A 16,905-nucleotide genomic window follows, 5' to 3' on the forward strand; every position below is an offset into this window, starting at 1 on the left:
ATTTTATTTTATTTATTTTATTTTATTTTATTATTGTTATTTAATTTAATTATTTTAACTATGCACAGCTATACTTTTAGTTACATTTTATTTTAATTTATTTATTTTAAATATTATTTTATTATCTATGTGCACGCGTTTACAGTTGCATTTATTTTGTTTTATTTTATTTATTTATTATTTATAATTATTTGATTTTATTGTCTTAACTATGCACAACTACACAGTTAGTTGCATTTAATTTAATTTATTATATTATTAGTTTATTATCTATATGCACAATTTATTATCTATATGCACAAATGAACAATTGCATTATTTTATTTCCTTTTATTTTATTAACCATTCACAAGTATACAGTTAGTTGCATTTTATTTTATTATTTTATTTTACTTTATTTTATTTTATTGACTATGCACAATTCTACAGTTAGTTGCATTTTATTTTATTTTACTATTTTTATTTAATTTTATTTTAATTTTATTGTTTTTTCTTTTGTTGTCTTAACAATTCACAACTATACAGTTAGTTGCATTTTATTTTAATTTATTTTAATATTATTTGATTATCCATATGAGTGAACACAGCAGCACGGTGGCGCAGTGAGTAGCACAATCGCCTCACAGCAAGAAGGTCGCTGGTTCGAGCCCCAGCTAGATCAATTGGCATTTCTGTGTGGCGTTTGCATGTTCTCTCCAAGTTGGCGTGAGTTTCCTCCGGGTGCTCCGGTTTCCCCCACAGTCCAAAGACATGCGGTACAGGTGAATTAAATAAGCTAAATTGGCCGTAGTGTATGTGAGTGTGTGCAGGAGTGTATGGGTGTTTCCCAGTTTTGGGTTGCAGCTGGAAGGGCATCCGCTGCGTAAAACATGTGCTGGATAAGTTGGTGGTCAATTCCGCTGTGGCGACCCCAGATTAATAAAGGGGCTAAGCCGAAAAGAAAACAAATGAATAATTGAACAACTGAACAGTTGCAATATTTTATTTTATTTATTTTATTAACCGCACACTAGTATACAGGTAGCTGCATTTTATTTTTTATGTCATTATTTATTATCATTGTGTTTATAGGCTTAACTGTGCACAACTATACTGTTAATTGCATTTTATTTTATATTATTAACTATGCACTTCAATTAGCTTCAATTATTTGTATTTTGTATTGATATTCTAAATACACACATGTAAATAACAGTGTTATATACACCTGCATACTTAGTTTTATTTATCAACCATTTTATTAGTCTATTATTTTATTAGTTTATTTAATGTCTATAGTTAGTTTAAATTAATTTTAAATTTTTTATTATATTTTTTCAACCAAGCATGCAGTTAGTTTAATTAATTTAATTTAATTTAATTTAATTTAATTTAATTTAATTTAATTTAATTTTATTTTATTTTATTTTATTTTCTTTTATTCTATTTTCTTTTATTTTATTTTATCAATCATTTACAAGTTCGCAGTTAGTTTTATTTATTTATTTTAAGTTTCTTAATTTAAGTTAATTTTATTAGTCTATTATTTTATTAGTTTATTTAATGTCTATAGTTAGTTTAATTTAATTTTAGATTTTTTATTATATTTTTTCAACCAAGCATGCAGTTAGTTTAATTAATTTAATTTTATTTTATTTTATCAATCATTCACAAGTTCGCAGTTAGTTTTATTTATTTAATTTAAGTTTCTTAATTTAAGTTAATTTTATTACATTTATTTATTGTAGTTGACTTATTGTATTTATTTATTTTATTTTATCTGTACAAGCACACAGTTAGTTGAATTTAAATTGATTTTACATTATTTTATGATGTTTTCTCAATCAATCTCAAGTACACAGGTAGTTACATTTAATTTTATTTTATTTGTAAACAAGTATACAGTTAGTTACATTACACTTACTCAATTTAAGTTAATTGTATTAATTTTATTACATTTATTTATTGTAGTTGAACAACTTTTATTTTAGTTTATTTTGCTAACACATTATTATATATATTTTTACAATTATTTTAAGAAAAGAAGAAAAGATCTGATCGTTTCTCAGCTTTATTGAATCAGACTTGGGCAAACAGTGTAAAGGAAGCGTTTGGTGAATGTTGTCTGTTCGCTCAGTCAGAAAGTGCAGGATCCAGAGCTCTGCCAAACACCAGCGCATCTGTTCCCCAGATTCCCTCTATAACCGCGACCCTTCTGTTATCCTCTGCCAGATCACAAGCAAAGCTCTTGCTGCAATTTTATAAACTAATAATGTAAGCAAGTCTGCCTGGCCAATTCTGCTTTACTGCCGTGACGCATTACAGTGGGATAACTCTCCAAAATACAGTATTTACAATTGCGCAAGCTAGAGTGTTTTACAATATGCAGTTGAATAAAAGTCATGAGCCCTCCTGTGAAATTTTTTTTTCTTTTTCAAATATTTTCTACATGATTTTTAACAGAGCAAGGAACTTTTTCACAGTATTTCTTATAATATTTTTACTTCTGGCTTTTTTTTTGTCAAGCACAATCACCTGTATAAGGCGCACTCAAAATTGCATAATGTTTTAAGGTTTTAAATAAACAATGGTTGACAACAGTTGAAAATAGATGGATGGATGATGATGATGATGTTATTATTATTATTATTATTATTATTTATGAATAATTATTTTATTTTGTTTAGGTTTTATTCTATTTTTATTACATTTTATTTTAATCAAAAATAACTTCTTTTATTTGGTGAAAACTGATGGATGATAATATTAAAAATATCAATAATAATAAATAATTAATCAAAATATTTTTTATTTTATTTACATTTTAATTTAATTTAATTTAATTTCTTATAAAATTTTAATTTATTTAATTTATTAAAAAACAATTGTAACTAAAATATTTTATATGGTTGAAAATGGATGGAATGATGATGTTATTATTATTAGAAAAATAAATAATAATTAATTAAAATATTTTTTATTTATTTATATATTTTTAAGTTTTATGAACAAATGTATTTTATTTTATTTTAATCAACAATAACTTATTTTATTTGGTTGAAAATGGATGGATGATGCTATTATTATTATTATTATTATCAATAATAATGATAATAATAATAATAAATATTAGGATAATAATAGGATCAAAATCTTTTTTATTTAATTTACATTTATATATAATAATTTTTTTTAAACATTTTAATTTTAATTAAATAAAAATTTTATTTTATTGAATTTAAACGGTTGAAAATGGCTGGCTGGATGATGATATTATTATTATTATTATTATCATTGTTATTAAATAATTAATAAAAAATACTTTTATTTTACTATTGTTTTTTTTTATTTAATCCTATTGAGGTTTTATTACATTTTAATTTATCTTAATTTAGTTTTATTCAAAAATAACTTATTTTATTTTATTTGGTTGAAAATGGATGGATGGATATTATTATTAATATTTTTATTATTATTATTATTATTATTATTATTATTAATGTATTAAAAATCTAACAAAACATTTTAGTTTACTTTAATTTAATTTTAATCAAAAATAATTTATTTTATTTTAATTTATTTTGCTGTTTAATGTAACATACATACAGGGAGGAAAACCATTTAAAAAGGCTGAACTTTTACTACTCCTCCAACCTTGCTGATTGTGTCCGTCTCACTCTCTCTACAGGATGAAGTTATCGCCGTGTCAGAGAAGGTGATCGTGAAGTTGGAGGATCTGGTAAAATGGATGGTGTCAGATTTGCGGAGCTGGAAGAAGGGTCTTCAGGCCGTCCCGCTGAAGCCCGGTGTGCTGAAGGAGCTGGGCAAGAATGGCCAGCGAGAAGCCCTCCACAAATACAGAGAGTCAACGCTCAACAGCGGACTCAACTTCAAGGACGTCCTCAAAGAGAAGGCTGAACTCGGTAAGAGCAGCTTTTCTCTTGTTACTCGCTCTTCTGTTTGCCACGCGATGCCATTCTACATCAGATGTACAGTTGAAGTTAGAATTATTAGCTCTCCTGTATATGTTTTCCCCAATTTATTATTCATTAGTTGCTTAAAGGGGCTTATATTTTTGACCTTAAAATGATTTTAAAATATTAAAAAAACTGTGCTATGTGCTATGATAATCTGGTATTTGAATGAATTTGACAAATTATTAATTATTTAATTATTTAGCTTTTTTATTTTACAACTTAACTCCATTTTTAAGAAATTAATTTTTTCGATTACAAAATTATTTTTTATTTAAATATTTATGTACTTATTTTTTCCCTTTTTTATTTTACAACTTAATAATATTTTTAGGAGCCTTATTTTTATGATTACAAAATGTGAATTTTATTTATTTATTTGTTTATTTATTTATTTATATTCCAATTTCCTTTTTTATTTTACAACTAAATTGCATTTATTTTAGTTTCTACTCTTACAAATTTGTTGTTTTATTTAATTATTTATTCACTTATTTCCCCCTTTTTTTTACAACAACTAAATTTTTTAGAATTTTTTTTTGATGATTACAAACTTATTAATTAATTTAATTATTTATTTACTTCCTTTTTTTGTTTTACAACAACTACATTTTAAGGATTTTTTTATTACAAATTAATAATAAATAAATTTTTTATAATTATTTATTTAATTATTTCCTTTTTTATTTTGCAACTTTACAGTTTTTAGGATTTTTTTTGGGACGATTGCAAATTTATTATTTTGTTTAACTATTTATTTTCTTATTTTCCTTTTTTATTGTACAACTTAGGGAATGTACAACATTTCTCAAAAATTCATAAAACATTTCTTAATTAAGAAGTTTTTTAATTCTTGCTCATTATTGGACAAAAACTATGAAATATATATATATATATATATATATATATATATATATATATATATATATATATATATATATATATTTATTTATATATTAGGAAGTCTTATTTAACTAGTTACAAATAAGCATTAATATTGTGAAGTTACTGTATTCTGGATCAAATGCAGACTTGGCAACCTAAGCAGCACCTTTTAAAAAACATTACAATGTCTTTAATTATCCCAAATGTTTCTGATTGCAGTGTGTGTGTTCAGTGAGCTTTTGAAATCACAGTGTGTTGTTTGTCATGACTAAACGCCTGCAGTCCTCCATAATAACACGCTTTGAATGTTTCTTTTTTTATGAGCGTCAAAACCTATTTTTTTTACGGCGAGGAGAAACGTAAGTGATTGTACAAGACACAACAAGAAAGTGTTTGAGTGTGACACTTGTTTAAACAGGCAGGGAGTCGCCCGTGTTCATCTCCCTCAGCGCTTTTTTTCCTCTTTCGCTTGTTTGTGTCTCTCATTAACTGAGAACAATATGGTGTGTAAATGCTCATTAATGTGCAGACGAATCACACCCAGCTTGATTATGCTTCCGGTGTGATTGCGCAGTACGTTTAGTTGGATTTAGCAATGCTTTTAAAGGTTTCTTTTTTTTAGTTTAGCTCAATTTTGGCTGTCAAAATTTTATTCATATGCTTATATACATTCATCCCATTATCGTGTCTCGCAAAATTTCTAAATATCTGGTAGCTCTTCGGACAGGCACTGTTCAGATTTTGGTAGCCCAAAATAAATTAAAGTGGCCAAAATAGAAAAGATGCTGTTTACTAAATAAAAATAAATGCAAACATTTACTAAATAAAAAAGTTATTTTGGCATTCATTATAGGCTACTTATATTTTTGGGCAAATAACTAAATTATTTAATTATGTTTATTTAATACTTGTCCTTGGAAAAAAAATCTTGTGAAAACCAGGTTAAAATGTAATTTAATTTAATGAAATTTTTTATTTAGTTTTTAATTTAATTAAATTTTTTATTTCATTTTATTTTCAAGTTGGTACTAAAATAGACTTTTTACTAAAAAACTTTTTGACAGTTTTTTGACACAAATGCTAATTCACACAAATATTTATAGTGGGCTCCCTGAGGCATGAAACTGACATAAAACTCAATTACAAAAGCATTGAAATGTGCTGAGCACACACACGAACATGGGGAGAACATGCAAACTCCACACAGAAATGTCAACTGGCCCAATAATGTGCTGTTAGTATAGACATTGAAAATATTCTCATGTCTGAAAAACTATTAAGGGTATATAGATGTATTGAATATCACATAAAGCTAGGAAAAGTGAAGGTAATTATTTTAGCTATATCCCTCTTCTGGGTGACTGAAAAGTCAAGAATTGATTTCTGCAATTAACTCCTTATCTGTCTCCACAACTTTTTTAATATGAAGTGAAAAAAAACGTTAAACACAAGTTGTGTGCCTTTATCTTAAAGAAAAGAAGTGTATGTGTTCATTTCATACATAAAATGTATGTTTTGCAAAACATGTTCTAGCTTAAAATTGGCAAAAAATCAAAGCTAAATATCTGAACAAAATATTTTGCAAATTTCAAGTTGATATATCAAAAGATTAGCTTTTAGTATGAGTTTGTTTGGCTGCAGTTCAAAACATGACCACCAGGTCATATATGATATGCAGTTTACATTGATGAACACACAAGGGCGCCCCCTATGTTTTGAGAAATGTGAACAATATTTTAAATACTTTTGACAATATTTGTAAAGTCAACATGCAATTTTAGATTAATATGGGCAGACTGGTATTATTTAACCTCTAAAAAACATCTAAACTCAATTTTACGTGTGGATGGCTTTAGCAAAGTAATTTATTAGGATTTACGAATGCTTTATAATACGTATCCTTTCAGCAAATTAATAAATAACTGTTACTCGGTAATATCCACCAAAACTCCCTCACTATATATGGAAATGACAAATTTTAAGCTTTCAAATTATATACAGTTAGTCTTGATTGGTTTAGGTTTAGACTACAATATTACAGTTTAAAAATGTAACCTTAATAGGTCCCTGAGGTTGTAGGGTGACATTAAATGCGTTTTAATCTATTACTCTTCCAAAATAACATAACGCAAAATAATGAAAAATTTTTTTTGGTAAAATATCCATTCCATTTTAAAATATATAGTCGGTATTGGTTAGTCAGCGGTGGTGGGAAGATAATGTTGATTGGTTTTAAACTAAATAAAAAATAATAATAATAATACTTACCCTATTAAGAGTTTTTGTCTTGTTTCTAGTCCATCTGCCTCAAAGTTCTTAGATCAAGAAGCATTTTCTACAAGCAAAAGATATTGTCTTTTTTTTTAGAAATAATATGTCAGAATTAGATGACTTTTTCTTTAATTTAAGCAAGATGATTTTGTTTTCGCTTTGAAATACAATTGTTTTGCTTGAATTAAAAAAAATTGATGGCCAAAATTGAGCTAAAGTTAAAAAAAGAAACCTATAAAGCATTGCTAAATCCAACTAAATGTACTGCGCAATCACACAGGAAGCATAATCAAGCTGTGTGTGATTCATCTGCACATTAATGAGCATTTACACACCATCATTTCCTAAAACAAGACAATATTTGTTGCTTGCTTTAAAAAAAAAACTAGGACTTTTCAGATATTTACACGAAAAATAATCCAAATTTAATTTGCAGTGTACAACAGATTCACGAAGGATTCATTTTTAGTGCATTGCATCTAAATCAGGCTAAAAGCCATTGAAGGGCCAAATATACATCTATCAGCCTTTTCAATTTACTGCATATAATAATTATGCAGCTCTAGCTGGATGCATCTTTTTTTTTTATATGCCAGTTGCTTGGATTTGCATATGGCTTTGTCTGGAAGCGTGGAGGCAAACGTGCTCTCAAGTGGACTGATGTATGAGGTTCCTATGAGATAGAAGAATCAATAATGGATGCTTTGTCACTGTAGCTTATGTGCAGGCTACAGCTGCGAATGACAATCAATAGCTGCACGAAAAAAGATCTGTGATTTATTCGCTGTCGGCCCTGCAACCTTATTATTTCTTTGTGCATTGTGAGCGTGTGCATTTTTGTAATGTTAATAAGTCGCTTTTTAATGACTTTATACATGAGAGTGTTTGTGTTGACAGAATACTAAATTGATTTACTTGGTAAGTGAAATATTCTTGCTGACAATCTGTAATATATGTATATATTCGAAGTCAAAATGATCAGTCCACTTTTTTATGCACTTACATTTTTTCATGCACTTTTTAAAAATAAAGTGACGTTTAACGGGCCAAAGAAATTTACCAGTGTTTCCTATAATATGTATACTATATATAATATATAAATACTATATATATGTATACTATATATAATATATAAATGGGGAAGAAAGGTGATTTAGCAGGGCTCGAATTTAACCTTTTTGCTTGGTAGCACCGGTGCTCCTAACTTTAAAAATTTAGGTGCATCAGCCAAAATTTAGTCGCACCCACCAATTAAGAGCACCGTTACTACAAGTTTTATATAAACAGATTTATTGTATTTGGAATCAACAGTAATCAAACTAACAAGCAAAAAAAATTGGTCAATTGGTAAGTGAAATATTCTTGCTGACAATCTGTAATATATTTATATATTCGAAGTCAAAATGATCAGTCCTCATTTTTATGCATTTAAATTTTTTCATGCACTTTTTTTTTTTAATTAAGGGATGTTTAAAGGGCCAAAGAAATTTAACAGTATTTCCTATAATATATATACTATATATAATATATAACTACAATTTAAAAAGCATTTTCAACTAGCCAAAGTGGCTAGTGTAGGTGGTTATCTAACCCGCCACCGCTAAATTCTAACTTGGCAGGTTGGTGGGTGTAACCCGCCAAGATAACCACCTACAATAGCCACTTTGGCTAGTTGAAAGTGCTTTTTAAATTGTATTTATATGTATTATATATTATATATATATATTATGTATAGTATATATATTATAGGAAATACTGTTGAATTTGTAGTTTTGTTAAAAGCAGGGTTCAACAATAAGGATGGCCCAATATTCGTGCAAATGCGATCTTAGAATCGAGAAGCAGCACGACTGACAATTATAATTTTGTTCGTGCGGGCAAAATACCGAATAACTGAATGAGAGGATATACCGAAATACCGAATGAAAGGATAATCACTGCTGATGTGATGCGCGCGACTGTTTAAAACACGTGCGCACTCCCGTTTCCTTGCTTGAAACAACCGTGCCTGGAAACGCAACTGGTGTGATCGGTTCTCTTTCAAATAGACTAGACAAAAAGTTATGCTCATGCACCCACAGTCCTGCTGCTTTCAAGAGCTTCAGATTGGTCTTTTAGTAAGCAGCACTGGTTGCTTTCGCTTTAACCATTATTTAAAAAGGATATAGGATATTAACTTCCCGATTATGTGTAGTTAACTGCTGTCAACTGTTTATTTATTTATTTTTTTATGTTTTGTTAAATAAAAAGTATAGTATACAGCTATATTTTGCTTGTTTTGACACATTATTTAAAATTTGTGGCTAAGAAATAATTATTGATTTATTTTTAGTGTGGTCATGGAGATAAATTTGGTAAATCCTTTGAGCTCTGAAAAGTCACCAGAAATAAAAACTGATTGTGATACAACACTATTAAACCACTGAGCAAGCTCATACTGAACATACACAGAAAGTAAAATGAATAAGGAGGCATGTGGACATTCCACATAATCTAAATCAAGTAATTTTTGCATGTCAAAGTCAAATTTATGCATATAAAATATATTTTCCCAGCAACAAAATTGTGGCTAGTGAAAATGGCAAGTGGCTAGTAACGTTAAAAACTACTAGATACAGTGATCAAAAAAGTATATATATATATATATATATATATATATATATATATATATATATATATATATATATATATATATATGTATGTATGTATGTATTGCACTTTAAGCTAAATACTAGTAAATATATCTTGTAAAATATGTACTAGTATGTACTATTATGTACTAGTATAATATCTTATTAAATAACAGAAAATATGCACTCACCAGCCATTTTACATTTACATTTAGTCATTTAGCAGACGCTTTTATCTTAAGCGACTTACAAATGAGGACAAGGAAGCAATTTACACAACTATAAGATCAACAATGAATAAGTGCTATAGGCAAGTTTCAGGTGTGTAAAGTCTAAGAAGGAAAGCATTAGTAATGTAAGTTTTTTTTTTCTTTTTTTTTAATTAGCTGCAATTGTCCAACCTCTCGTTAACACAAATTTCTAATCAGCCAATCACATGGCAGCAACTCATTTTAATGCATTTAGGCATGTAGACATGGTCCCAGACAATCTGCTGCAGTTCAAACTAAGCATCAGAATGGGGAAGAAAGGTGATTTAGTGACTGGTTGTTGGTGCCAGATAAGCTGGTCTGAGTATTTCAGAAACTGCGGATCTACTGGGATTTTCATGCACTGCCATCTCTAGCGTTTAAAGATAATGGTCTGAAAATATCCAATGAGCGGCAGTTCTGTAGACGCAAATGCCTTGTTGATGCCAGAGGTCATAGGAGAATGGCCAAACTGGTTCCAGCTCAGGCGTAGCTCAATATAGAATATTGGAAAAACTTTGCTTGATCTGATGAGTCTCGATTTTTGGGGGGAGGGTCGGAATTTGGCCTCAACAACATGAAAGGATGGATCCAGTCTGGTGGTGGTGGTGTAATGGTGTGAGGGATGTTTTCTTGGCACACTTTGTGCCCTCAATCCAATAGAGCACCTTTGCAATGTGGTAGAACAGGAGATTCGCATCATGGATGTGCTGCCGACTGCTTGCAACTGCGTTATGTCAATATGGACCAAAATCTCTGAGTAACATTTCCAGTACCTTGCTGAATCTATGCCACAAAGGATTAGGGCAGTTCTGAAGGCAAAAGGGGGTCCAACCCGGTACTAGTAAGGTGTACCTAATAAAGTGGCCGGTAATTGTACTATGCACTGCCATCACAGCAGCAGCAAATTAGAATATTTATCAGAAAGAACTAATTATGTTTAAAAATTGTGCTGGAAAAAGTTACTCTCTTAGATGAACAGCAGTGGGGAAACATAGTGTTGTCATGAATATTGAATATTAAAAATGAATATTCTATATACACTGTGTAGGTGAAGGTGGGCATATCGGTCTGTCAGTCAGTCGACAGCGGCCTCTGGTGGATTTGCGCGTAAACAACAGGCAAGAATGGCACTCACAAGAGAAATTTGAGATCTTAAAAAACATACACAGAGGGCTCTGGTGGATTCGAGAAAACTAAAACTGCAAAAAAAAAAAACTCCTGGGATATATTTGGCACTCCCCAGAAATGCATATAGGGGTATGTTTTCAGAATAAGCCTGGGCGTTTTTTTTTTTCAAATATGAGATCAGAGATTGTTATGAAATGAATTTGAGCTGAGGAGAATGTTTCATTGTCATGTCATGCTTTTAATTTTTTTCACCTGGAGCATTTTAACACTTCTTCCCAGGTTTCTCAAGATGAAAAAGCTGTCTGCAGGTGATATGAATATTGTCAATCACTGTTGAAACAGCACTGCGCTCCTGTTGGTGTAAAAATACAAACGCTATAATTGATACAGAATTAAAAGCTGATTGTTCACCTGCACAAATAGAGAGAGTGTTAATAATTAAAAGTGTTTTTTTCCCCCCCTCGCCGTCTGGTATGTGGACGTCAGCCAGCAAAAAATACTGACTGCCAAGAAAATTGTGAGGGGATGTAAAAAATAGCTGTTTGTAATAAATTTAAAGGGATAGTTCACCGCAAAATGAAAAGGTTTGCCATCTGCTATCATTTAATCCCTAAACCTATTTGAGTGTCTTTCTTTTGTTAAATGCACAGTAAAACCTGAAGTATATTAACTTATTTATTACAGTTCAATTTAGTTATTACTACAGAAACTGTAGCATTTATTAAAACGTTTTCTAAATATTAATATATATATATATATATATATATATATATTAGGGTTGTGCAATTAATCGAAAATCCGATTTCGATTTTGACTTCAAACGACTATAAAAAAGCATTAATCGAGATAAATGATTATTGCATTATATACCGCCCCATTTCCAGCTGAACACATGTGTTGCTCTTAAAAGCGCAAAAGAGCGCGTGCTTATGTGTGTGTGCAGCCAGAAATATGCGGCCGGTCAGCATTCGATCTCATTTGCACACTGATACGAGCAGAGGAGCGCAGACATCTAAAGTCATCTTAACGTGCGCGCTTTAATGGTCAAATAGGTGTCAAAACGCGTTGTTTAAAGATTATTCATAGTAACCCTCATTTGTGTAATAAACAAACGAGTTGAAGATCAAAAGACACGTGAAAGAGAAACCATTAAAGAGACAGCGCACTATTCTTGCTGCCGCCTTTTTATCATTATTAAACAAAACCAGAAAATCCCTCTCCGCTCTTGACTGAAGGATTTTTGTTGCTAAAATGTTTTTCTTACAGTGAAGATGCTTAAAGCACAGTTTGTTTCATATTTTTATTCTATTGTATTTATTTCTCTTTCCTTTGCAGGGTGGAATATAACTGTATAGATGAAGTTGAAGTCAGAATTATTAGCTCTCATGAATATTAGCAACCCTTTTCCTCCCCAATTTCTGTTTAATGGAAATAAGTTTTTAAACTTATTTCTGAACATAATAGTTTTGATATCTCATTTCTAATTACTGATTTCTTTTATCTTTGCTATGATGACAGTACATAATAATTTACTAGATATTTCTCAAAATACAAGCATTTAGATTAAAGTGCAATTCAAAGGCTTCACTAGAGTAATTAGGCAAGTCATTGTAGAACAGTTGTTTCTTCTGCAGACAATCAAAAATATATTGCTTAAGGAGGCTAATAATATTGACCTTAAAATGGGTTTCAAAATATTTAAACCTGCTTTTATTTAAGCTAAAATAAAACAAATAAGCCTAGAAGAAAAAATATTAGATGAAATACTGTTAAAATACCTTGCTCTGTTAAGCATCATTTGGGAAATATTTATATAAAAAAAAATTCTCAGGAGTGCTAATAATTTTGACTTCAACTGATAATCGTTTTGAATAATCGTGATTACAATTATGACCAAAATAATCTTGATTATGATTTATCCCAAAATACACACACACACACACACACACACACACACACACACACACACACACACACACACACACACACACACACACACACGCATATATATATATATACACACACACACACACACACATATATATATATATCTGTGTGTGTGTGTGTGTGCCAGTATTTTATCTTTAAAAATATGGTAGAAACCGTTGAATCAATTTTGAATTTTTACAGTAAACAACCGTATTTCATCCATTTTCCTTCGGATTAATCTCTCTATTCCTCAGGGGTTACCACAGCGGAATGAACCACCAACTTATCCAGCATATGTTTTACACAGCAGATGCCCTTCCAGCTGCAACCCAGTACTGGAAAACATCCATACACATTCATTCACACACATACACCACGGCCAATTTAGTTTATTCAATAGTCCTATAGAGCATGAACCCTTTAAACGTTTATCACCTCTATTTTACCATCAGGGAATGGCTTAGCATCTTGAAATCCGACTAACTTTGCGCTCTGATTTGTTGAAGTCCGCAATAATTAGATTTTGAAACGTCCTGCAGCTTTCGATTGAGGGACTGCAATAATTTTAGCCACGTCTCGAGGGAAGCAGGAGGACCGCTATAAGGATTCTGCCATATTAGGCTGCTGTCAGAGCTCTCTGGGGACGCTGCATAATAATAATGCAGATCTTTGGACTGCCCTTGAAAGTGCTGTAGATTTAATGATGTTCCCTTTCGGTTCCGCCCATTTTTCTTTGTTAAATGCTTTCTTTTTTTACGGCTTTCAAAAAATATCACATTCAGTGCAGCCAGACATTTTCAGAGTACGCAAAGATCACGGCACTCTTCCCAGTTAATGGGGAAGATTTTTGTGAATAAGCTTGCAGATACACCCAATTTGCGCCTAATATCTTGTAATATATCAGTTTTGTAGCGAGCGCACATTTAGGCGGCAAAACAAGTGTCGAGTGACAGCAATTAGTTTATAAGTCACATTCCATTTCGCCAGTTAGAAACTCTTGCGGATTTGCTTATGCTTGCTCAAATGCTCCTCAGCCGCCAAGTTGCTGTTTTAGATGGAGGAATAAAGGTTTAATGGTTCTTGCTGAAGCTGAACCAAGAGAGAGAGAGAGAGAGAGAGAGAGAAAGAGAGAGATAGAAAAAAGGACAAACAACTTAAAATTGACTTAATGTATTCTTAATGTCGTAATTAACATATCTCTCCTCTGGCCTTGTTACGCAGCGTGATCAAGTTTGACTTTGGGATATATTTCTCAAATTAAAGATGACGTTACCTAATGCAATTTCTACTTTGGTTGGCAACATCAAAACCATTCAGGTCTCAGGAAGGATGGCTCTTGTTATTGCTAATATGAACAAAATTCTATAGTAATTTAAAGGAAACAATAGTTAGTTAGCAATATATATTGCTGGTATCTCTGGGCATTTACAATGTCCCCTGCAACAGAAAAAAACCCTCTCATTTGGGACTGAGGTTTCTGGGACAAGAGAGATATGACTTGGCCCAGGTTGACAGCAGTGGGTAACGTTGTGCATTGTCTTTCCCCCACTTGAGAGGACAAGCCATGAGTAAGATAGAGGTCTCATGTCTGCATCAATCTGAACAGTGTGCTGACAACATTGCTATTCAGTACGCGCGCGACAACACAGCTGATAAGAACTTGCGCGACAACACCGCTATTCAGTACGCGCGCGACAACACAGCTGATAAGAACTCGCGCGACAACACCGCTATTCAGTACGCGCGCGACAACACAGCTGATAAGAACTCGCGCGACAACACCGCTATTCAGTACGCGCGCGGCGACAACACCCGCTTTAGAGTTTTTCAGCTCTTTTCCATCCCCGCTTCTAGCAGCACACTCCATTTCCGCATTACTGGATCTGTAGCGACAACAGACCGCAAGGGATGATGGTCAAGCATGGGCTGATGGGAATTGTAGTTTTCGCTACCTCCCGTTCGCTTCATTCGCCTGAGAAAATATTCTCAGAAGACCTATAGTTTTACCGAGTCATGCGACTTCGGTAATATCGAAAAAAATTAATATTGCGGCATGACGGTATTTACAATACCGTTACATCCCTAATATATATATATATATATATATATATTTGTGTGTATATATATATATATATATATATATATATATATATATATATATATATATATTTATATATTTTTATATATATATATATATATATATATATATATATATATATATATATATATATATATATATATATATATATATATATATATATTAGAGATGTGAACCTACTCTGGTCTCACGGTTCTGTTTGGTTACAATTATATGTGCATCACGGTGCATTGAAATCATGGATTTCACAGTTTTATATTTTCTTCACATCACAGCAATTCTTGTATTAAAATGTATAAATATATTTACAGGGCTCGAAATTGCGACCACCGAGACGTATTATTAAACAGGGAACATATTTTTACTGTTGCATTTTTACAGTTGATAAGATGGATATTTTTTTACAGCGTATGTAAGGACACATGAGTTGTTGTGTTTGAACAATGGCTGTGTGTTATCAGATGCAGCGTGTGATCAGAGCTCCACCCTGCTGTGATATGTGCGTATGATATGGGACATAATGAGGATACGGTAACTCAACGCCGGATGGGGAATCTTTAAGACGATCAGGTGTGAATTTGCATGAAGCGTGAGAAGTGGAAACGTTTGAGAGATGGTTTGCGAGGCACCTTGAGGGTGGTGATATAATCGCATATCATCACAAATGGCTCCTCTTTCATGGTGGATGGGATGTAGCGGCACAATTACAGCCACCGTGAAATTACTAATAGGCTAATGTCATACCTGACAGAATGCATGCATTTTAACGCACTGTCTACTACTGTCTAGTTACTGCCTATCTAATTGTCTACTCATTAGTTTTGTATGATCATAATCATAGTAAGACAACACTTTAAACGTTAATGACAGCCTGCATGAGCTTAAGATTTAAAATCACAAACAGTTTTCTCTGTGATTTTATTCCATTCTATTCCATGTGATTTTATTAATGAATCACAAAAGTTTAACTAATTAATTAAATTAAATTGTTATAGCATTTTCTGATAGTGTTTTCTGTTTCATATATATATATATATATATATATTATTTATTTATTTATTTATTTATTATAAAAAACACTTTTAATGAAAAGCATCTTAACAGGACTTAAGCAGGAATTAAGTATGTTATTTCATCCATCCATCCATCCATCCATCCATCTATAAATATCATAAAATTTTATTTATTAATAAACCAAGTGTCAATTATTAATTAACCATGTGTTTAATATTGAATGTATTATTTTAAATTATCTATCCATCCATTATTCCATTTATCCTTCCATCCATCCATCCATCCATCCATCTATAAATATCATAAAGTTAATGAAAATAATTAATTATCCATGTGTTAATTAATCAGATTTTTAATATTAAATGTGTTATTTGAAATGATGTCATCCATCCATCCATCCATCCATCCATCCATCCATCCATCCATCCATCCATCCATCCATCCATCCATCCATCCATCCATCAATACCATAAAATTAATATTAAATTAATTAACCATTATTAATCAGATTTTTTTATATTAAATGTATTTTTTTAATTATGTCATCCATCCATCATCAATCCATCATTCATTTATTCATTCATTCATTCAGTCATTTTCTTTTCAGCTTAGGCCCTTTATTAATCCGGGGTCGCCACAGCGGAATGAACTGCCAACTTATTTAGCTTATATTTTACCCAGCGGATGCCTTTCCAACTGCAACCCATCTCTGGGAAACGTCCGTACACACTCAATCACACTCATAC

The 16,905-nt window shown here is 31.1% G+C and overlaps 1 protein-coding gene across 1 annotated transcript in view; it reads left to right on the forward strand.

Moving 5' to 3' along the window:
• The window catches only part of arid5b (AT-rich interaction domain 5B), a 254,828-nt gene that overhangs the window by 36,191 nt on the left and 201,732 nt on the right, over positions 1–16,905 (forward strand). Inside the window, exon 3 of the mRNA NM_001442779.1 lies at positions 3,668–3,902. Coding sequence (NP_001429708.1) covers positions 3,668–3,902 — 235 coding nt within the window. The remainder of the gene's footprint in view (positions 1–3,667; positions 3,903–16,905) is intronic.

Source organism: Danio rerio, chromosome 12 (assembly GCF_052040795.2).
Source record: "Danio rerio strain M-AB ecotype USA chromosome 12, GRCz13ab, whole genome shotgun sequence".
Lineage (NCBI taxonomy): Eukaryota > Metazoa > Chordata > Actinopteri > Cypriniformes > Danionidae > Danio > Danio rerio.